Source organism: Taurulus bubalis (assembly GCF_910589615.1).
Source record: "Taurulus bubalis genome assembly, chromosome: 3".
NCBI classification, from domain to species: Eukaryota; Metazoa; Chordata; class Actinopteri; order Perciformes; family Cottidae; genus Taurulus; species Taurulus bubalis.
In genome coordinates, this window is record NC_136591.1 from 7,885,501 (window position 1) to 7,910,059 (window position 24,559).

General features: G+C 41.5%; 1 protein-coding gene across 1 annotated transcript; it reads left to right on the top strand.

Annotated features, from left to right (window-relative positions):
* Window positions 1-232: 232 nt before the first annotated feature.
* On the top strand, window positions 233-23,313 carry rbpms (RNA binding protein, mRNA processing factor; the record flags this gene model as incomplete). Its single annotated transcript, XM_079214736.1, has 7 exons — window positions 233-295; window positions 12,685-12,762; window positions 13,461-13,499; window positions 15,884-15,946; window positions 18,639-18,789; window positions 20,894-21,021; window positions 23,251-23,313. 7 exons carry the CDS (start codon window positions 233-235, stop codon window positions 23,311-23,313), a joined length of 585 nt encoding a protein of 194 aa, XP_079070862.1.
* Between the last annotated feature and the right edge of the window lie 1,246 nt (window positions 23,314-24,559).

Here is a 24,559-nt window from a genome sequence, read left to right on the forward strand (position 1 = left end):
TTTTACAACAACAATAACCACAACCACCACAACAACAAAAAGCTTACTTATTATCATTGATGTCGCCTAACTAGTGTGAAAAGCTCGGGTCAGTAGGACAGCGGCCGCACGCGCACGGTACTGTTTAAATCTGGGTCCCGGAGAAGAAGAAGAAGAAGAGCAGCGGAACCGCGCGAGGAAGAACAAGAGACCCGACAGTCCCAGTGAGAGTGTGAAGAGAGCCCGACTCAGAATGAATAATAACAAAACCGAGAAGGAAACCGAGCAGAGTGAATTCACCAACCACGAAGAGGAGGTATGTATCCGCTCGCGATATCTTCATAAATGTTATTAATGCGACGCGTGTTTTTTTTTATTAAAACACCAGCCCCGGTACGTTATCCCTATGATGGTCCTCGAGGTGCCTGACGTGTACAAATAATAATTGTGTTCTACCTTGGAAAAGTTGCCGCTATGTCATTATAGACCGACTGCAACATGTATTATCATAAAAGGAGTACATCATTTTTTTTAAATGTTTATCCTTCTTGTTTTTTTCTTCTCTTTGCTAAGTTATTTTTTTTTATAGATACATAGATACAGCATATTGTATTTATTTTTAAATGTTTGCAACCTCCCTCAGACTGTAGCAATGTGTCTTTCCTTTGTTAAGCACCACACATTCAGTTAAAGTGTGGAACAAGGCAGGACTTAATAATAGATAAATCCCAATTAGTTCTTGTTTTACTACATTGTAGATAATGATAGGTTACCTGACAACAGACCTGGCCGTGCTGGCTCACTGTACCATGAAGACAGACTTCACCCAACACTGAAAAGCAGCAGTGAAGGGAGTTCAGTGCCAGCGAATTAGTTTTCACTGAAGCTGAGGGAGCAATTGAAGTTCAAACAACTGCTGCTGCAACATGTACGCAATAAGTCTTTGTAACCCAGACCCACTGCATAACAGTCAACCAAGAGTAGCCTCTCTATCAATATGACTCTTAGCACTCCAGAACGATATCGTTTGTGCAAAATAAAATTTAAAAAATATAGAAACATGTGAGGTAATCCACTTGGTGCCTGGTGGAGATGCATTTCCCAACAGTTTCTTTCTCCTTTCCTTTGTAAACATTGCACAATCTGGATCCATGAAGTCTCCTTCTCTGTAAATAATGTGTAGTGGTGCTCTTTGCATGGGGTGATTTTCTTTGGCACGGAAGTATCTCTATCCAGACGACAGCCAAGTGATGTAAGAAAGGTATATCGGATTATATCTGATATTTATCTTGGAGAAATTTGATTAAGGCTCAGGGTGCTGTTCGTCACTTTGTAACTGAATAGCCGAACATACGCAGCCTGATGTAATACCATATTTGGTCCACTGTTGAGGTTACTATGGATGCAGGGAGTTACTGTAGCACCACCCAGATGAGGTACGGACTAGAGACGGACGTCTTGGAAACCTGATGGAGAGCTTCAGTTTATTCACCTCGTGACCTTATGTGCTCAGTACGGTGCTGCAGTAGAGGTATTTCAGAGCCAGCATACTGTGTGTACCAGCACTTGACTGGAGGGCTGCAACTAATGGTTAATGTTGAAGAAATAAACTTGTACGTTGTCAGTGAATTTAATAACATTTGAATCTATAAATAAGAAGGTTGCAAATGCTAAAAAATGCAAGATGTTCAGTTAAAAGCCATGTAAAACAGAGAAAAACAGCAAATCTTCCCATTTTAGAAGCTTGGGCCTGCATTTTTCCTCATAAATGACTTAACGATTAACAGATTTCCAGTTGATTGATTAATCTACAAATTGTTTCAGCACTACGCAACCAAACATCTTTGCTGCAAGCAGAGGAAGGATCGTTCCTCAGCATTAGAACCAAAGAGGACAACACATTACAACATATTTTAAACATTAGCATTTTTTTAACAGCTTTGATTTAGAGCTAAAGCTATTGCTCCATTAATTGAAGAGTCGATCCACTATTATTCACAGTTTGATAATCCGTTTTGCATTTGATTGATATTTTCTGACATTTGATAGACCAAACTGTTGCTCGAGAAATCTTGAAAAGTCGTGAAATAATCGATGGTTCCTCTAGCGGCACTTTATTTAATAAATAAATCTCTGGACTCAAATTGCTTTGATGCCCACGTGCAGGAGAACCAGACTGGAGTCGTCCCCTTGCATTGTGTAAAAGGCAGACTGAAAGACACAGAGAGTGATGGCCCGAGGAGTCTAATGGTTGTGGAAATGTTTGGAAGCCGTCCAGACAAGCAGCGACTTACATTTACTCGGGTGAATTAACGTAAGGTTAGACAGCACCACTTTATCTTGCGTGTAATGATGTGTGATGCATGCTGAGAAGCAGCACGTTTTAGTGGCTACTGTACCACACACACATACACACACATATAAAACACATGCACAAGACTAAGAATAATGTGACTAATTTCCGTGTGTGACTTGCACTTTTTACGCATGATTTATGAACATTGGAGTTTAGTCATTCGGCTCACAGGAGCAGAGCTAAATGTATGTACAATGAAATCTGCTTCATGGATGATCAAGTAACTAATTTGACATTTTCAACTGTTTGTGTCGGAGTCTCTGACCGTCCCATCCCGATCTTCTGCGACGAAACACTCACCAAGTTCACAAACGCAGCGGATTTAGAATTTAGCTTTGTGCTGAACAACACTAAAGTAACCATAAACTCTGATCTAATGAGAGCCAAAGTTTAACGGCCTCGCTGGTATGACTCTCACATGCTGAACAACAGCGTCCCCCCCCTTCTTGCACAGTGTAGTATGCGACTCAATGGATCACTGATTCGCACCAGTAAAACGCCGTAGCGAGCTCGGCTCCTCATGCCTACTTCATTGCTCAAAGCTCACACGCCATCATCAGTGCACGCCGAAGCTTGACGATGCTTAATGTTTATCTTCTGCGCACCAGTGCTCACCAAACATGGTCTTGGTTGTTGCAGACATGGTTCAGCCCCAGCGGCATCTAATCTCATGAGCTGGTTTGATAAAGCTTTATTATCAGGCGTCCTGGATGCTTTCACGTACTGTGGCACTCAGCGGCCACTGATGTAGTCGAGGTGACGCACCGTCTCTCACATGGTGAACATCAAAGATATGTTTCCAGCAGCTGTGGTTTCCAGGCCTTGTATGGACAAGAGACCCGAGGGCTCTTCAAAGTAGATTTGAATTGCCTAAAAAGTGAGATGGTTTTAACAGAACATTTGCACATGCTTTTATGAATGTTTTGTTTGTTTTGGGAATGTTTGGAAGTATATTCACGATTACTGTGGGAAGACGAATTCCAGACGTGACTTTGCTATCAGGAAGGTAACGTGTTGTGAGGGGAGCGCGTGCAGCGAGGGAGCAAACCCAGTTCACCAAAGGTTAATCATATCAAGATCTTCATTTTTAGTGCATGAATTGATTAACTGATCAATTAGCATATTGGCTGATTGAGCAACTAGATAGATAATTAATCACTCATTAGTTTTTAAAAGAAAAAAATACCAATTTCCAACTTCTAAAATGTCAGGATTTGCAGTTTTTTTCTGGTTTGTGTGATATCAAACTCAAAATCTTTGGCTTATGGACTCACGCACATAATTGGCAGATTGATCAATTATGAATCCTTTTCATTCGTTGCAGCCCAAATTTCATTTATCAGTTCATCATTTTACTCATTTATAAAGCAAAGAGCGCCAACGCGTTGCTCTTTACAGGTTCAACAAGAGTTCACTGAAAACAATAATGTATTTGTTTCTAATTATTGTTAGGCCAGTTTTGTGTTAATGGAGACAAGTACAAGGTGAAGTACAGGTTGTGACTACATGAAATGTATCTGAGTTAACCAAGTCACCCGACCAAGCTTGACCTTTGACTTCCTTTCTGTCAACTTCCCTCAAGCTAGCTGGTGTTTATTTAAGACCTCCCCAGCCTCGGAGGTCCACCGTGAAACCGCACCTGATTTTTGACAAATGAGCGAACACAGAGTGTCTCTCCTGGATGTAACAGTCGGACGCAGCAGAGGTTTGAACTTCACAAGGTATCTGTTGATTCTAGTTCGGGCCGACTATAAACATGTAAGTGGATCTTTACAAGTGTCCAAAGAGAAACAGAATATCACTCAAGCAGAGTTCAGCAAATGCGCCGGATCTCCCTGGGGTGTAATTGGATTGTGCTTGGCCTGCTCTGGGTATCCACCGGGTCCTCTTCAAATAGCAGGTCATGTGGCCAGCGTGACCTTTTCCATGAAGAGACGTAGGTGGGGAGCACTGTGCTGCTGGAGAAGCACGGCAAAGCGGAGGGAGGCCACGGCTGTCGCACGGCGGTGTGGGTATGTGTGTGGTCCGTGCTTGTGCACGTATCCACGAAAAGGGCACGCAGATATGTTAACGCTCCGTGACATGAAACGTTATCGCAGGGTAGCTCGGAGGGTAAAGTGGCCATGATAGGGCGACAGGGAAAACATCCAACGGATGTCAGGTATCGTTGAAGGCAATATGAGAAGATATTTAATGTAGGTTAAGACTACAAAGTAAAATTACAAAAATAGATATACCATGAAATATAAGTTAATACACCCAGTAAAAACAGGCTCACACCAACCGTTAAAACCCCCTTCCATCTGTCCGCCTGATAGGTAGGAGTTTATTTTTAAAAGCGCGAGGGGAATTGTCATCTTATCTTAGCCATTTGTCAGCTGTGCGACAAGAGGTATTTGAAAAGACAACAACAAGGCTTAGCGTCAGCAACGGCTGGCAAAGGATCCGGCTGAACTGATGTGAGACAAAAAGAAAAAAACAAAGAGATTAAGAATTGTACTCGATATTTAAATATACATGCAGCTATATATAAACGATCAAAACTGACCGAGAGTTTGGTGTGACGCCTCTTATATGGTGCTGCTTTCATTTAAAGGCCTTCGTTGTCAACTTTTGAATTTCCTTTGTAATTGATGATACCCGACACCGTTGTGAGAGGTGTGAGTTTGTGCCTCGACAGCGTCAGCCATCTTGCCTTGCTTTGTCATACTGTATTTATGTGCTTGGTCTGTCACCTCCACTTTAATATTGCTTACTCACAAGCTATAATTATTCGCCGTACAGTATATAGGGTATCTTCTCTCAACCCTCCTTCACACTATTTTCTGCACTTGTTTTCAGACAATACTTCTCTAATTCATCTAATTACTTTTCTCTATGCCCCCACCCCATCCGTCCTCTCCCATCTCTCCTCCCTTTCTACACTTTTATCTCCCTTCCCCTCCATTTCCTTCCCCCTTTCCCTTCGTCTGTCCCACCCGTTTTCTTCCCTCTCTTTATCTTGTTCTCTAGCTGTTTCCTCCCCCTTTCCCTCCACCCTGGTACTGTTTATAATTTGCCACTCTTCTTCTCCCCTTTCCTACCACTCCCTTCTTTTTCTTCCTACTCTCTCTCTCTCTCTCTCTCTCTTTCTCTCTCTCTCGACCAGCTTAGTCTCAGTAGACAAACTCCTTATCCCTTATCGCTCCATACGTTGAAAGCATGACCCTGAGATCTCTGAACAGAAGGACTTTTTATGGTCATGGGAAGAGCGCTAAAGACAAGAGGGAGCCAGGCAGAACGGCAACAAGGAGAAATTTGTCTGACCGACTATCCAACTGTGAGCAAGGTCAAACTGCCCAAGATTAGTCCATTAAAAGCTCTAACTAGGTCTGATGCTGTTCATTGTGGGCTTTAATGATATGCTATTCCAGGAAAAGAAAACTAACTTTCACCTTAGACAATGCATTTTACAGAAAATAATTTCTTATGATGCAATATGACGATGAATGTGTAACCTTTCTGTGGCGGCCCTCTGCAAAACCACTAGTAATACAGCTAGTTTCCCTCAGATGCATTCAAGTAGAACTGAATTGATAATTTAATAATATATTTTCTTTTAAATAAATGTATTATTTGTTTAAGTGTATGATTCCAGCTTTTTAAATGTGAATATTTTCTGGTTTCTTTAATCTTCTGTAACAGTAAATGTAATATATTTGAGTTGTGGACAAAACAAGCCATTTGAGGACGTCATCTTGGACTTTGGGAAATACCGATCGACATATTTCACCATTTCATTGACCGAACAACCGATCAATTAATCGAGAAAATAATTTACAGATGAATCGACAATAAAAATAATAGTTAGCTGCAGCCCTACATTCAAGTAACCTTTAAAGCAGGAGTACGTAACTTCTGCGGAACGGCGGCCATTAGTGCCAATTGTGGGTTAAATGCTAAAACATAGTGTGACAACTGTGCAAGTAGATAAAAGTCAGCAAACATTGGCTCGCTGTTTTATTTGTAAGAGGCAGATTGTCTTATACAAAGTTAAATAGTCATGCTTTAAAATACAGACACACTCTGAACACATCTTGAAAATGTTTCGTTGAAAGTCAATCGGTTGACCGATCATAATTTGCCACATTATCAAAAATACTGAACATTTGCTGGTCTTTGCTAATGTGAGTATTTTCTGATATCTGTTTTATATTATTGTAAATTGTTGTTATTTTGGGTTTGGAATACTGGTTGGACAGTAAAGCAAGGTCATATTGCGTTTTTTTAAACTTGTGATAGACATTTGTGTTGACAATTCATTCGCTCGAACCCATAAAAAGAAAACATAAACAGAATGAAAACATAATACATTTTTGGGGGATCTTTAAGTGCTGTCCCTGGTAAACAAAGGAGCAGCTGCACTATCGCATAAAGAGAACACATTGGCAGCAGGCTTACGTTTTCTCGCCAAGACACAGAGGATGGCTGAGTATCTACTGTTGTTTTTGTCTCCACTTGCACGGGACACTTGACCCTCCGTCCACCCAACCTCAAAACCAAACAGTTTAAGGTGTCCACTTGGGCAGGCGGCAACAAAGGGAGTCCAGGAAAGGCAGACTCTGACTTGGCCGATTATTTTGCGTTAATGAGTGCTTTTGAATGTGAAGTCCATTTTTGGACACGCATCAGATAGGAGAGATGAAGAAGAGAGCAAACTAGTACGAAAGGTGTGGATGAAGTCTATAAGCTGTCAGCCGAGGAGTCAAACTGATGTGCAGCTGACAATCTATCTAGCTTCTCTCTTCCACACGTCGTTTCAAATGACACCTTAAGGCCTTTTTCGCTGAGGTCAAGAATGGTTCATACGAAAGAAAGAGCACATATGTCATTAAGACGCAAGAATGTTCTTTTCCAGGTTAGATTTAAAAGAAGGGAAACTGTAATGGAGAGGGGAAAGAAAAGAGTAAGAGCAGGAAAATTGCAGTGAAGTGGGTGCTTACTTGCTTTTCCTAGGTCATTTGTTTTAAATATCCTTTAAAGGTTAACCTGTTGGAACATTCACAGGCCCTTACTGAGCTGTAATTGTTGGTCAAAAGCACTTGTGGGAGTGGGAGTGAGAGAAAAAAAACAAAGAAACTCTCCTCTCAGAGTTCACTCGTGACGTTTCGGAGTGTGCTCCACCTCACAGTTGATCCCTGACCTGCACAATAACCCGAGCCTAACCTGTGCTACTCTGACCCCGAATGCGAAACTTGACCCGCTGAACCCCGGCGATTAACGGAAAAACGGAGTCATCCATTTATGGTCGTCTGACACCTCTCGGGCCTGCAGTCTGTCACTCTTCACATTCTCCGACACAGAAGATGAAGTGGAAAGAAAAAAAATGATGGAGTACGATGTCAACACAGAGCAGTGACAGCTTGGTTAGCAAAAGTGCGTGGGAGTCTGTCAGTTAGAGGTTTTTTAATAAGGAGGGACTCTTAAGGAGGGACTCTTTGAACTTGCCCTGTGCTCACACGGGCTTATGGGTAGATTTTGATTTTTAGCTTGGTCACTTGTGCGGTAATTTGACAAGCAACTAGTGGGATTTTGCTATAACATATTTTATGTGAGCTTTGATTTCATATGCAGGTAATCACAGCGTCGTAGCACGCACACACTCACATCTACAATAGGCTACTGTACCCTCTCTTTCAAGGCTTCAAGGTTAAAGCTGTGTCCTGCCACATCTGGCTCGAAAGACCTGTATCTATTAACTTGGCTGTCAAACACACACACACACACACACACACACACACACACACACACACACACACACACACAGACACGCAAAGAGGGAGGGAGAAAGAAACACATAGTAATCATCTCACATCGTACCAAGGTCATGTCCCTCATTTCAGCCGGAATGAACGGTCAAAAAAGCACTCAATTAAAGTTGGAGCAAATATCTGAGAAAGTCGCATAGTGTAATGAGGCAAGAGGTGTAACACGTTTTATGAGTCCACAACGCACGCTGAATAGAAACGACACATGAATACGCTGCGAGGCCATTTCATCAGACTTATCAGGCAGCTTTTTTATTGGCTGACAAATTGCATCCTGTTCTGGAAAAAAAATCGGAGATACTTTAATGCACGTTTTGAATGGTGTTCCAGTCAGTTGTTGAGTCAATTTTACCTTCTTTAATTAAAGCTTCATGACATTTCACAGGGGAAAGGCGGTTTGGTTGAAGGTCCGGACCGAAGTAAGCTTTGCATTTTTATGAGTTGAGCCAGAAAAAAAAAAAAAAACATTTAGCTAAATGTATCCTCTTTTGTAGTTATATTACTTAATCTGGCTAATAGAATAATCTTGGCTTATAACTTGGATCTGATGTTTTTAGTTTTAGCCACTGTTTCTTTTGGAGGTAGTTGTATGTTCACAAAATAAATTCAAATTTCAAACAAGCAGTCAGACGATCAGACAGGTTTCCTCTAAAACCTTCCAGGCTAGCCAGATGTATTTGGAGGTGAATACAAAGGGGAACTGTGGAACTATTATGCAAATTGTTTGTTGTTACCATCCGGACTGACTTCCTGCTATAAATTTGACCTTCTGTTCTTGTCGTTGAGGGATTATTTCACTTTCATTTGACTTCCAAATTAAGTGATAGATACAACCTTTATGATGGTCTGAATGATTGGGTGTCTTGCCAAGGTAGACTAGTAATGTCATCTTGTCCCCGGTAGAGCAAAATTGATTGGTTGGTTATTCGAATAGTTGATTGGCAAATAATATTCGACAGTAACAACACAAACAATTCTCTTGTTGCAGTTTCTGTGGTTTTTCTCCGTCATACACAGTATAAACTAAATATTTTAGGGTTTTGGACCGTTGGATGGATAAAACCAGGACTTTGATAACGTCATTTTGGGCTCTGGGAAATAATGATGTAATTCTTCATAATTTTCTGACATTTTATTGGCAAAAGGATTAATTGAGAAAATAATTAAGATGAATAATTGATGATAAAAAATAATCGTTAACACTTCTCAGATCTCAGAAATTACTTTTGTGAGTGCAATGTTATCGCAACATGCAGAAAAAAGGTTTTGATAAACCAAAGTTGTCCTTCAAGATAATGCCTCACACAGCCCCCACCCCTCCTCCTGCAGCCTTAGGGTGGCAGCAGCAAACCTTCAAGGAGCGATGATAGAGTATCAATAAGGTGATGACCTCATGCGGGGCTTGTGGAGTCAAGACTCACTGATTAGAGGTGCATTGATCCCATGGGACTTGCTGCAGAAGTGGCCTTAATAGGATGTGATGTTTTTGCCCTGGGGCTCGAAACTCTGCTGTACTCTGCTAAGGCGTTGCCAGGGAACTGCACTGGTACGCCGGCTGTGAAGTACTCAGCTGGCTTGTGCTAGGTATGGGCTGCTGTTTTTGAACGAAGCCTGCCTTCGTGTTGGTGTGCGAGCATGCCATAAATGGTCAATGATTCAAAGGCCCATACCAGGCCGCTCAGCACTATAGAAATGTAGCTATGTGTCTCACGAGGAGCCAATAAAGCAATGCTTCTAAAACCCAATAAAACGGTGGCATGGGGTGTATCTTTGCTTTTGTACGAATCTGCAGAATCTGCTCAACCCCTGGCTTGACCTTCAGTTTACTACATCATGAAAAATGTGATGTTTCACTTTACCTGGTGTCAAGGCGTTTACAATGCCTCTTCGAGCTCATGTCAAACCAAGGTAAATAAAGGCCAATACCGTGATCAGCAGCAGATGCGTGTGGGAGAGAGCTGTTGACACGTACATCTGTGATTCATTCAACTACACACCGGACACACACGACGAGCCGATCATATATCACAACAGCTGACGTCAGAAACTCTCGGGAAAGAGGTTTGGCACAGACAAGAATGTCTCATTGTCCTGTGTGCAGAGGAATCATTGTTGTGTGTGTTTGTCTGAACTCGTGGAGCATATCCAGCTCTCAAGTTTCTGTTGGCCTCATGACCAAAGATGGCAGTTAAAATCAAAGATGGGATCTCAGATAACTTGGTTAACGAGAGTTAGATAACAAGATTGTCTTAAGACGTAGGCCAACCTTCTGTTGAAGGTACCATTTGAGTAAATATTACTTAAGAAGCGTCAGGGCCAATATATTTACTTAATGGTGTTGCATCATTTTGTGGCCATGTGCAGCTTCAAGTCCTTAATAGACATTTGAAACCTACAGTTTTGATGCCAGTCTGTGTGAATTGGTTGTCTACGACGAAAACGTCTTTTGGGCTTTTCTCGTTTCGTCACGTCTTCTGTTTCCACTGACCTTTTTACTGCCACACTATTAGAATCATCGGCCCTAAGCGCTGTCAGCAACTGCCCTCGCTCGTGTCTGATTGATACCATCCTGTTCTGACTCTTTGTTCCTATGTGACTCCATATAAGGAGACCCGCTGAGAGAGTTTATTTAAACAGACCTGCCAGAGACGGAGCCCAGTGACAGCCCTGCAGGGTTCAGCTTGACTCAGATAAGATAAGATAAGAGCGAAGGTGAGAAAGTCGGCGAGGTGAGATATGTTGGCAGGATGGCCAGTTTGGCCCTCGCCAGCTTTTGCTCCCCCAGTTGCTAAGCTCCTTTGTTTGTGTGTTGCTCTGCCTTTGGCATCAGTGGTGCGTATCAGGTTACATGAGGGAATGAGGTGTAGTGTTAGTTCAGCAGTTCCTTTGTCCCCGGAGTTGTGAATCTACTATCTAATGAATGTGGGAGCTATGAATCCACTCTGTGTAATTGCATACCTACAGGTTTATTCTAAATTCAACCTTAAATAGATTCAGAATATTGAATAAATAATTAAATTACACATTGAAATCCGCTATCACATTATTGATGTGGGTGGGTGTAGGGTGGAGCTGCTGGATGTCTGTTTGACGCTCACAGTCTATTGTTTCATTTTGATGTCTCCTGTGCACGAAAGCAATTATTTTCTTGTACCAAGCCAACTTCAATTAGGTGATAATTCCAGGTATGAGGTGTGATTAGTGCCCGTTAATTTAATAAAACTGTCTAAAATTGTGTAATCTCTGCCCCGGTTATCTTAGTATCATTTAACTGGAAAAAATGGTCATTGCTTTTTAAAGCTTGAGAGAGATTTTGTGTTATTAGAAGACAAATGTTGTATCTTATTGTTAGAAATACATGTGTGAACAACTCTTTGTAGACACATCTACAAGTACATCTAACAAGTAGAATACTTGTGACTGGACGTCTCACACCTGTGTCTCGGAGTGGCTCTTTGTCTGTGTTTACTAAATGTTCCATTGGTGCTTTGTGTGTCTGCATATGCATGTATATTAAAATAACTACTGCTGTTCAGACATGGCAGCTTGATGGGGTTATTCAACATATTGTTGTTACATTTCTGTTTGCCGATTAAACAAAGATTTAATAATTGGGGATCTTTTGAACTGTTTCCCCGTTTCCAGTCTTTTGCTAAGTTAGGCTAGCTGTGTGCAGCATCATATCGAATGGACATTTATTGTTACTGTTTTTTTTCTTTAAATATATTCTTTTACAAAAGGAATATTCTGCATCAACTCCTCTACGATTTTAATTGGACAGTTCTGTTGGACATTCGAGTGGCAGGCCTTCAGATATGTGTTGCTCAACTGCCCTCTTTACATTTCAGTGCACGGTAATTTAGTTGTTATCTTGTACATTCTCCCCATAGTTTCCAGGGCAATATTTCAAGTTTATCCCTTTTCTTAGCACAAGTACGACAGATGAGTTCACAGATGAGTCATGCTTTGTTATTCATTTTTCAACTCTCAGGGTTGACTGTGAGGTCACCATATGAAGTTTTTTGCTGCTTTTGTCAAACGTAAACTTCACCTGCAGTCCTGGTAGAGCATTCATAGTGCCATCCATTTTCTTCTCTATCAACACACATAATTATTATAACAACTTCTTTCACCTAAAAGGCCGCAACAATTACATTCTCCTTTTATTCTCTCTCTGCAAGCATATACATTGTAATTCCCCAGCAATGCCAGCTCAAGTTGCAAGTTGAAAAGTTCAAATGTAAAACAGAGGCTAGAGCTGCGAGGGAGGATTGCCGTAAAACTCAGCAGGCAGCAGATCACACAGGAGAATACAATAAACTTAATGTAGAAAAGTTGTGTGTGAATGTGTTTGCCGAGCTGAAAGACATCCCTTTCAGTATTTGAAAGGTCTATCTTTTAGTGAGATAACTATTTAACTCATGTTCAGTGTCCTTTTCCTCATTACCTCATCCGTTACTGTCAGGTACTGTATTCAAGGTAGCTATTTATAACTAAAGGAGGTTAATGAAAAATACATGATCTCTTTCTTGTCTTCCTCAGGTCCGAACGCTATTTGTCAGTGGGCTACCCCTGGATATTAAGCCGCGGGAGCTCTATCTCCTGTTCAGACCATTTAAGGTATGTTTGTATGTTTTAAATTGATGGGCTGCAGCTATTCTTAGCAGCTTTTCTTTCCAGAAGTCAATGGGACCTCCATTAATGGTGATGAAATAAACGGCAATGGAAAACTCTCCCGTGAGGTTCAAGTGTCTGTGTTCCTAAAGCCGAAGTTCAATCACATCTTGATCCGCGGGAAGCTTACGTGTGTGTGTGTGTGTGTGTGTGTGAGAGTCTCATGGAAAAATGGCTCGCTGCCTGCGATACAAAAACAAAGCTATTTGCTGCACCTCAGAAACTTCACGTTGTCAGAGGCACAAAGAGTCTTGGAGTTTAGTTCTAGTGACTGCATGTAGACGTTGCAAGCTTTTTGTACCGTTGACATGATGCAGTTAAAGTGAATAATGGCTCAATTGCTGCACTTCTAATCTCTCTTAGATAATGCCCATGGTATGTACTCTGAGTAAATGGTTTATATCATGAGCAGTAAATCTTGATTTATCAGGTAAGAGGCAACATTTGGGCCATATGGTCTTCATAAGGGCTCTTTGACCCGTAACACAATGTATCTAGTCAGCGGTGACGCTGAGGTGCGAAACATTTACTTTTTTTACTCGATGCCTATGTTATGCTTTAAGTTGGCACAAACTGAATATGTATTTCCGTCACCATGCTGTTGTCTTTGTTCCCCTTTTTGACATGTTCTTTGTTTGTTTCAGGGCTATGAAGGCTCCTTGATAAAGCTCACTTCTAAACAGGTATGCTACAAGACTCATTGAGGGCTGTGTGTCCATGCAAAGAAACTACGTAATGAATACTCTCGTCATGCTGTTACTGTTTGCATTACTCAATTTCTTGGTCATCAACAGCTTCAATTCTTTGTTTTTCCTTTGTCCTGTTTTTTTTCTTCTTCTCTGTGTTTTCTGTTTTGTGGACTATGACAGATTACCACTCTTTGTCAGGTAGTACCTGGAATTGAGGGGGGAACAGTTTATTGGGGGGAGGGAAGGGAAAAAGTGTTGCACCAACTTGCCTTTGGCAATCGGATAGTATGCTTGTAGTTACAGATTGTGAACTCCGGTGGGATGTGCGGGGATGGGAAGGGAGACAGGAAAATAATTTTGAGGTGTCAAAGCGAGTGTTTTGACAAGAGCCGTCCTGACGGTTAAGTTTTGCCTCTAGGGGCGCAGGACTGGAAATGAGCTCTGCTGACAAGTGTCCACATCGAGAGTTAAGCAATTTAGCTTCATGTCAGTGTACTTATTACTACATTACAAAGTTTCCTGACAAGACATTCTACTTAGAAGCTGTTTAGGACGATTTTGCTAAACTGAGAACAAAGAAAAGATGTTTCTATTAAATCCCATTGCATGGTTTGGGATTTTCCTGTTTTTTTTTTTGCTTCATTGTAGCTTCATGCTGTAACATTCTTTCAAAAGGCAATAGGCAACTATTCAAATCTTATTTAAATATATTTATTCTAGTTTAACTTTATTATCATTCATTGTTGTTGTGATACGATTACTATGAATGCTTTGTTTCTTATATTGCACCTTATTGTTTTGTGTCTAGTATTATGAGTATTTTTGATTAAAAAATACGTAAAGAGTAACCGTATAACACTCCCGGGAAGTCTTGCTTTTACCGACCTGTATTGGTTAATTGAAGTGTACCATCACTGTTGAATGTGGTTACAGGTGTTCTTCCACACCCAGCCACACTATCTTTCAGAGGGGGCAGTAAAATACTGTGTGTTGAGTAAATCTTTAAATGATCAGCGTCTCAAAGGCAACAAGCCTTCGCTTAACCTGCTGCTTTCCAAATTTCATAATGTCGAAAAATGTGGTCTGTGCGGGTTTTGTTCGTTTTGTTTTGCCTGTTGAGTGAATAAGTGAGACGTTCTTTGTGCACTTTGGCCACCTATTGCACCTTCCCACCGGGCCTCATACTTTCATAATGGCCATCTTCCCCACGACAGACGCCAACTTGCTTAAGTTCAGGTATCGCAAAGTGGTGTACAATATTCCTCCGGCTTGTCCTTGTTTTGAGTGAGTCCTCCCGACTAATGACAATGACAATGGCGGCATAAATCAATCGATCCCCCTCTCCCTTCCAGTCCGAGAACACACAGCCATCTCCATATATAGCAAGAGCCAGATCTCAGACCCTTTCTATTTATATTCCTGTTACGCTTCCTCCTCCTGACGTCTTCACTTAGGCCGTCTTTCTTTTTTCATCTTTCTTCTTTTCTTTTTTTCCTCCTCCTCTTTCTCTACTTGTTCAAAATTCCCATAACCCAAGACTGCTTTTCCAGATCACACGCAGCCGTGCGACCCCATGGGAGCAACATGTTTAGAGTTTTTATTTTCTCCTCACCCCCACCTCCTCTCAGCATCCCCATCCACACACGGATACGCCGCAAAAATGTGCATTCTTTGTTCATTTCGGCAACAGCGTTTTGAAATCTGACACCCGAACCTGCATCACTGTGGGTTTTTTGTTGTCTTTTTGTTGTGCCTTTCCCTCTTGCTCACTCACCTTTCCTACTGCAGGCACAGGCTCGAAAGTGATGTCACCAGAATACAAAACAAGCACCGGTGAAATAGATGTGTTGCATGTTTTTCAACTGACAGGCCTGTTTCAGGAGGTCTTAAAAACTATTTCTACCTCTTGCTTTCTGCTTGCTTTCGTTTTTATTCTCACCTTCGACCTCTAAATTCCCCCCCCTCCCATTAATCTTATTTTCTATCTCTTCTCGTTTTTCAGCTCCCCTTTCTGCCTCTCTCACACTCACTCACGCACTTTCTCGCTCTCACATTGTCCGTATTTGGGCATATGGGAGCTGAATGATGAACTCCCCTTGTACAATGTTAGCGGCCAGCCTCCATTTCACCCCCCCACTCTCCCTCTCTCTCGGTCGCAACAGTTTTATAAACAGGGCAAGAGAGAGAGAGAGAGAGAGAGAGAGAGGGAGGGGAGAGGGAGAGTAAGAAGGGAGGGGGGGATTTGGGTATGATATGAAAATGAAATAATAGAAAAAAGAAAAAAAAGCATGTCCATGTCACTCAGACAGAAATGCCGACTCAGTTTTCCTGCCTTAAACCATGTTTCTTTCTTTTGTTCTGTCTTCTTGTCTCCCCAGCCGGTGGGGTTTGTCAGCTTTGACAGTCGATCAGAGGCGGAGGCTGCTAAGAATGCGTTGAACGTAAGTGTCATGCCCTCCTCGTGCTCCTCTCAAGCACCAGCTCAGCGCTAGTATCTCTTGTGATGACTTGAAATTGCATCTTCTCTGCAAATGCATCTGATATCAGGGAAATCCAGACATTCCTACCTTTTCTATCACATGCGAAAAGACAGAAAAGGCAGTAAAGACAAACATATCGTGGCTGCTTTAAATACATATGTCTGAGGGTTTCTGGTTGAGTAAATAAAGCCTTCTTTCTTAAAGCTTCGCCCTGGATCCTGCAAGGTCAGGAGGACCATTAGCTCTTCTTCTACATATAAATAGCAGATATTGATCTAGGGTTTAATTTTAATCTCACTTATTTCAGAATGTAGCTCAGTAGAGAGCCTTGATGCGGCAGAATATGAAAGAGAGCCCATCCTCACAGGGTTTTATTCAGCTCTCTTGAAACAAAGCACAGATAGACAGTAATGAACACCAGCTCTCACCCTGCTTTATTTTCCCACTTGTTTTTTTAAGGCATCTAGAAGTACACCACATCTTTTTCTGTAATGCTTCTTAAGTTTTTGTTCATCCCTTTGTCCCAAAAAAAGATCAGCTTGATCATCTTCCTAAAGTGGGACTGTGACAACGCGAATGGAGTCTGTCAACTTTCATTGAGTTTTTTGGTGCGCATCAAAGGCAGAGCAGAGAGTTGAAGAAAGTATAAAAATTATCATCTTATTATGAGCCAACAATAGTCAGACTGTTTCCATAGAATCGCTCAGTGGGGCTGAGAATTGAACAGTGCTCTTGTTTTTCGGGGAAAAGCTGTGTCCCGGGGGTCATATGGAGATAAGCCAGATTTTTGCAAACATCTATCTGCATATTGAAATACAAGAAAGACAGAGGGAAGGAAGGGGATTCGTTTCCCGTCAAAGCAGAGCAGATCTCTTTTAAAAACACTTGATTCTCCCAACAACACCCTTGCAAGAACTACAATCGTCACCGAAACCGTGCATGCAGAAGTGCTAAGAAGCTATAAGACACATTTTAAGGAGGAGATTCGAGATGTGCTCAGGCCTCATTATATCCATGTACCTTATTATACCTCTGTAGCCTCGACTGGCAGAAGCTGCGAGCGCACTGAGCCAAGGCAATCCTAGTTAATTCCCTCCCCTTCATGAGAAGAGTCATCCCTCGCTTGTTTCAGCTCAGCGTTGCCCGAGCCTGCAGGGACAAGCAGAGAAAAAACATCTTTCGCTGCAGAGAACTTTACTCTTTGCTACTTTGCTCCTCCATTGATCGGACCGTCCGTGTTTTCTTTTACAGACAATCAAACAAGGTTAATTAGTGGGTGCTTATAGTTGCTGGCGAAATTCTTCCATGCCTTGTTGCTTCCACAGGGGACAAACAAATAGCTGCTTGGTTTTCGGATGAAGAAGACCTTTGTTTATGTCACTTTTCTTAGAAATTGTTTGGACTAGTGCACATGTGGGGATCAAACTGTACGAGAGAAAGAAATCTTTACTTGGCTTGTCACGAGCACTAGTATATCTGAAGGCTTTAAGCAGTGGCATCTCAAGAATTTGGCCGAATGTTTTGGCTCGCTTTAAGCAGTGTTGCTGGCAATATGTCACGACAAATGGCGGATTTGATGTCATGATATTAAGTTACAGTTACAGAGTTCATTAGGGAGAGAAAAACAAGGGCCTCGTGGCTTGCCTGACTACGGTGTAAATGACATCTTACGCCAGCCAGCTTTGTGTCATCAGGTTCTGATTTTCAATTGCGGGTGTTACCCGTCATCACGTGCGTCCAACCAGGATAACTATAATCCACAGTGAGCCTTTCTTAACAGCAGGCTTCATAGACTAAGCAACTGAAAATGTCTCCTGGACACTGAGATTTAGGAGGTTCATTCAGTAATAAAATGCTGGAAGATGAAAAGAAACAACGTGTCAATCCCAGATATCAGCCAGATCCCAATGGACGTCTAAACAACACACAACAAGAATGAGAAGGAAGTGGAAGACATGCATTAGAACGGTCTCCTCCGTGGGCTAACTTAGTCTGCTTCAGGCACAAAACTGTTAGGTCTAGCAGTTTGTTTTTGCTCTTAAGTTATAACATTGGCAATTCAGTAGTGAACACAATAATGAATCGTGTTGTTTAAGGTACAGTGTTACTAATTACTCATCAAGCGCCATCATTATGTGTTGAGTTTGAGAAGTCCTCCAGGAAATCCAAAGATATCTAAGAACAACTTGATAAATATGTTGTCACTCCTTGCAGGAAATGAGTTGATACTCAACTTTCATCATATAAAACCATTGAAACTTCCAAAAATCATCAAATATATTATTTGGAATACCCAATGTCAAAGTATACATTAAAATCATGTACGTACAAATCATGAAACCTATTGCAATTATACAATGATTACACATGTTGAACGATGACTCGCAGCTTAACTGCCAAGAGTTTGATTCCATCTCACAAACAAACACAATCTGATATTCACCTTTCAAACCTTCGGAAAAATAGAAATGGCAATGAACAATATTATAATAATAAGTCGTATAAAAAGTTTTAAAAAATCCAATGCTGAGCGAGCCCTTATGATATTTACACTCTTTTGATCAACTAGGCCATCTATTCTATTCCAAGAGCCTGGATAAAAGCTCGCTAAGAAACTATGTCTTTGCTAACTCATCTTTCCGTTTGATCTCAGGGGGTCCGGTTTGATCCGGAGATCCCTCAGACCCTTCGGCTGGAGTTCGCCAAGGCCAACACCAAGATGGCCAAGAACAAGCTGGTGGGGACCCCCAACCCCCTTCCCTCCCAGCAGAGCCCCGGGCCTCAGTTCATCAGCAGAGACCCATGTGAGTACTGCGAACATTTGTCGTCTTACTTTTTGCTCTGTGTTGCAGCTTCCTTTGGCCATTAGTTGCTCGTGTTTGAGGCGACTGGACAGCTGGTACCCATTATTTGTCATTAGTAGAGAAGTTGTGCTTCAGCTGTGACTACACACGAGAAATGAAGATTGACTCGGCTGCTTAACAGTGAAAAGCTGATTTTATTTTGTATTAGTGTAGTGTTTTATTCCTCATCGAAACCTTGCCATTATGTGGAAAGAGGTTAATAGCATTTATTTTAGTAACCTGTGACCAGAATTGGATCATCCCCAACTCCTGATACCTGATTAGTTTGAAATACGATTCTGTGCCATAGTGAGTTAACTTGATGAGCCTTCTACCCCCTAAACAACACATCCCCCTGCGAGATTAATGCCTCATAAACAGTTCATGTTCACTATTAGCCATGGCTCTAGTTATTTGGAATCAAAGCCTTTGAGTATCAGGCGTGTATTGAATATGCTAATGGACTCTGCAGTCTCTTTTTAATTCTCAATTTAGTTAAATATTTTTCCGAGGGGTGAAGGATTCTGCAGGAATCAGCCACCGATAGGTGAACATAGGCCAGCTGCGGTTGTACATTCCTCCTCAATGACCAGACCGCTCTTATCTTGCATCTGTTTTCGCCAGAGAAAGGGTGTGTACTTTGGGCCTCAGTGGAAAATGGAAGGAAACAATTAATGAAACCGTGACGTAATCACCAGAAGAGAAATTGCTGTCATTTCCTGATAAGAGAGGTTTAAATCGGCCAGTTTTCTGATCATGCTGTGATTAACACTGAGCGGGAGAAACAGAGAGCACCGGGAAACTGCTCCTTAAGTACGGCTATCTGATGGTTCTTCAATCAGCTGCTGTTTCTTCAGATTCTGCATTGTACACTTACTCTGCACCACGCTGCACTGCCACCTATATCTCTTCACTCACGCACTATACTCTTTTTTTTCACAGTCGCTTTACACTCGACTTGAGTAATTCCTCATATCTGGGATGGTTTCCTCTCATTTTATCCCGAATTGAGTCAGTTTTAGTGTAATTGACTGTTTGGTAATCCCTGCCCTCTTAGTGAGTGTTGCTACGCCTGTTAAGCTTTCCGTTCTCACGCGGGACATATGCAGTTTTAGAATAATAACAGAGACAGATTCGACTCAAAATATTTTTGGGAAATAATGTTATTCTGATTTCAAGCAGAAGAACAACAATTGTCAGAGCTGCAGCTAACCAAGCCAATGTGCGTCATCTCTGGCTGATTTAATAATGTTTCCAGCTGACTCGGTTTAAAACAAGAATTGGGGTAGAAAGGGATCTTAGATGTGCACTACATGCTACATACTAGGTTTAGGCAAGACATTGTGCTAACTAGGCCCACAGATCAGTTCATGACCCTGAGAAGACATGTAGTTCAATGCTAAATTAATAAAAGGCGTCTTGTATTGCAGTGTAGAGATAGATAATCCTCCTATTTTTTTGTATGCTAACAAAACAATGTATGTTTTTCACTTACAGTTCTAAGAGAAAAGGTAAACGTTGGGTTGTTGGCTAGGTTAGCTTAGATGTCATTTCCCCCAAATCCAATGAAAAGCAGTACAGAGCTGCCAAAAATGGCCCAAATCTAATAGCACGGTTGTTAATCTCGTGGATGAACATGCTACCGATTGTATTTCAGGCTTGAGCAGATGAACACATATTTTAATCCATTCCACACACTTTTGCTGTTTTGTTTTCAGAAAGAAAACACACCATCCTTCAAATAATCTGCCAAGTAGTATCGCTCTCACTGCAGCCCAATGCACACTGCTTTGGCATGTCGAGAAACCCCAGGCTTGACAGGTCTGCCATGACTAGTTACGGTTGCTAAACAATGATTGGACATTGGGCTGTTTGAGGGTTTAGCAAACGGTCAGTTGGTTTAAGGGAACGAAACGAGAGGAAGCTACTTCAGATAACTCATACTCCCCTGTAGTCCACCTCCACGAACACCCCCGCCGCCGCCGCCTCCACCCTGTCTCTCTAGCCACCCACCCATCCACTGGCCACTCTCCTCACTCCACTCCTCCTCTTCTTCTTTCCACAGATGAGCTCACAGTGCCTGGTCTATATCCCAGCAGCCCAGATGTGTGGGCGTCATACCCGCTGTACCCGGCGGAGCTGTCGCCGGCCCTCCCACCCGCTTTCACCTACCCCTCCTCGCTCCACGCTCAGGTAACCTGCAAACCCTCCCCCTCCTCCTCCCCCATTACCACCATCACCACCGCGACCACCGCCCCTCACCTCTTCCTGAGCTGCACAAACAGCTGCAGCCGCCCTGAAATCATTCTCTTCTCCATCCCACATATGTGCCTCAGAGCACACACCACTCAGTCTCTGTCCCGATCTACTGATTAGTTCTCCTGCTCTACTTGTTCTGGTTAAACATGTATTGTTTTAAAGTCAAAGGGGGTAGTTTGACAGTTTTATAAAGTGCTTTAACATATTATATCTTAAAAGCTGCCATTTCTGAAATACTGATACTCGTGTTCGTCTGCTGTGAATTTGCTCCATTAAAGCACGAAGTGGAGCAGCAATTTGATATCTCGCATTTGTTTATTGACAGTGAAATAATTGATTTCATAAATATTTGATTTACAGGGTGGAGTCCATTTTTGATGACACGTAATGCTGTTTTAACCTTCTCTAGAGATGAACTGCTATCTGATCCCATTAACTTCCAGGAATCGAATGAAACTTAACTAATCTCACTTTCATCAACACCAGCATCCGTGGGTTTGACTGACTTTAAGTGCTCTAAGTAGGACGAATAGTAATGTAGCTGATAGTAATAGCGATCCCTATAGCAAGTTGAATTAATGCAACCAGTCACCAGCTTTCTGACTCTCACTCATATCATGTCCCTTTATTAATCCCAATTAGTGGCACCGTCAGTAGAACTAAAAGCTCTTCAGTGGTCTGAAAGGTTTGCATCATCATTTGACCATCACCTACTTAATTAATCAAATCCCCCTTTTTCAACCAACCATGATCCAGTTTATTGAGGCCTTATAATCTGCACTGCTCCACTGTGGGTTCACATAAGAGTTCCTTATTGATCTCTTAAAATTCCTCTCATTGAGTGTGTTTGGTGCTGGCTGTATTAGACGTAGTCTTTCTGAATTTTTCTTTGTTGATTGGTTTTTGAAGCTTGCAATGATTTCTCAGTACTCATTTGCTCCAGTATCTGGGTTTGTTAACATATTTTATCTCTGCTAGAGGGTCTATAGATGTTATATATAATGCAGATACTAAGGTTATTTCAGTATAAAGGCCCCTAGCAGACACAGTAAAGCTTGGATGATGTCAGAATTGTAAATGAGTGCGAGGTGAATCTGCCCAGCTGGCATTTTTCTTTATGTATTGGATATGTGAGCACACACTGACACACACAAAGAGAATCTGGCTTTGTGATTTCAAGAGGGGGTTGTAAGTACCACAACCTCGTCTGACCTTGAGGAGATGGAGATGTGAGACATAAATATATGTATATTAGCAGGTCTTACAGCACACACACACACACACACACACACACACACACACACACACACACACACACACACACACACACACACACACACACAGACTAAATGATCAAATCTAATTTGTGTTAACAGGCTCAGCTTTCTAGCTCCCTGGTTAATCAGCTGCTGCCATCTTTGTTGCAGGAGTACAGTAATACTATTGGATTGCTCGTACATGTTAGCAACCGGGCTGTTAGCAAGACATTTGTTCTCGGTAAAACAAGAAGTCTTTCATGAAAAATGCAAATGTTAAAAAAATCTACTGAATGAGAAAGAATAACTAAAAAGCTTCATGAATTTAAGGAATATGTTTTGGCAATTACGTCTGTAGAGTAAACACGCATTAGTTTAGCATAAGGACTGGAAACTGGGGGAAACCAGCAGAGACTCCAGGATGTCACTGTACCCAGGCCTTGAAATTGTCCGCCACATAACTAGCCTGTAAAACCGCTATTATTAATCTTTGGATTAACCATATGAAATATAACGTCTCAAGAGGTGCTTGTAGATGGATTTAGTTAGCTTTGAACTGAGCCCTAACCCTTCTCTCCAGTCTTTATGCTAAGCTAAGCTAACCAGCTGTTGGCAGTAGCCTTGTATTGACTACGCAGATATGGGGGTGCATGGCATTAAAGTTCTTCTAATGTGCTGCGTTCACACCAAAAGCATTGTGAATATTCACAATGCTTTTGGTGAATAAGTGTATCTCTCAAATTGTGAAATTTTTCCTTTAAAGGTTCCAGGAATAAAACATAAACCTTTATGATAGAAAAGTATTTTGAATTGAATTGAATATTACATTAAAGTTTGTATAAATATTAATTGTATAGACTCATATATTTGTATGTATGTGTGTGTGTATCAATGTATGTGTGTTTAGATTCGCTGGCTCCCACCTGCAGATGGAACTCCTCAGGGATGGAAGTCCAGGCAGTTCTGCTGAAGTATGTGTGAGTAACACACACACACACACACACACACACACACACACACACACACACACACACACACACACACACACACACACTCACACACATACACACATACAGCCCTACAATGACCAAGAAGTGCACATTGCGCTGTGCCGTGAAAAACCTTTAGTAAATGTTATGACACTTTGTTTAAACAGGCATAGATATATTCCTAAACATATTTCGGGGAATATCACCGGGTGTTACTCCGCCCACATGGTGTGTGTGTCAAGTGAGCACCCTCTACTTGCCCTCAAACCTCCCATGCTCGGGAGCTCGCTGTCAAACTAACCAAGTAATTAGTCACATTCCTGATAGTTGATTTCAATACAGACACACAACAAATTAGCCTTTTATAAGTAAATGTGGGTGTTTAAAGCCATGTGGGCCAATGAAACCACAGCCAGTCCTCGCACATCATCATAAGACATAAAAGAAGCGATTTAAAGGGGAACTCCGTGATTTTCCCCACTCAGGTCACAAAGTACAGAGAGTCGACTTTTCTCATTGATGTGATGCTTGATCTCAGGCATCAAAGGCAGCGAGTCAAACAGAATATACAACAAGCTCCTATGCCAACGTTTTATTAAAACAGACTAAAAGCTAAAATGCTAGTATATGCTGCTTTGATAGGTAATATTATAACCAGTGGTCAAAGTCACTCAGTACATCTACTCAAGCACTGGGCTTCAGTACAGTTTTGAGACACTTTTTTTATGCCACCTTTTTACTTCACCACATTTATTTCACAGCTAGTGTCCATCGTTACATTTGGTGCCATGTCTTCATACACAACATCACACTTTATGATGTTGTGATGTTCATTTGGAGACATGCAAGTCCAATTTTTTCTCTCAGTTTAGTTCCGTTTTTGTCTCTCTGATATTTTATGCTGAGCTTTTCGCTGCAAACAGACACTCACTGTTTCTGGATTATGATCTGATTATCTGTGGGTTCGTCCCTACAAGTGAGCCCTTTCACATTATACGTCATTAATGTCAAAATATTGATTAGTGCAGCTTTAAATAGAGGATCAGAATATTATAATTATTTATGATTTCAGAACAATATCCCCTTTTCACACTGAATTGTTTTTTGTGGAGAATCAGAGGGGACATATTAGTTCCACAGATCGCCTGATATTCAGTGCACTTGTATGTGAGGGAAAGTTTATTATCATAAAAAACACTGAATATTGTCCCATAATAATGTTGGTAC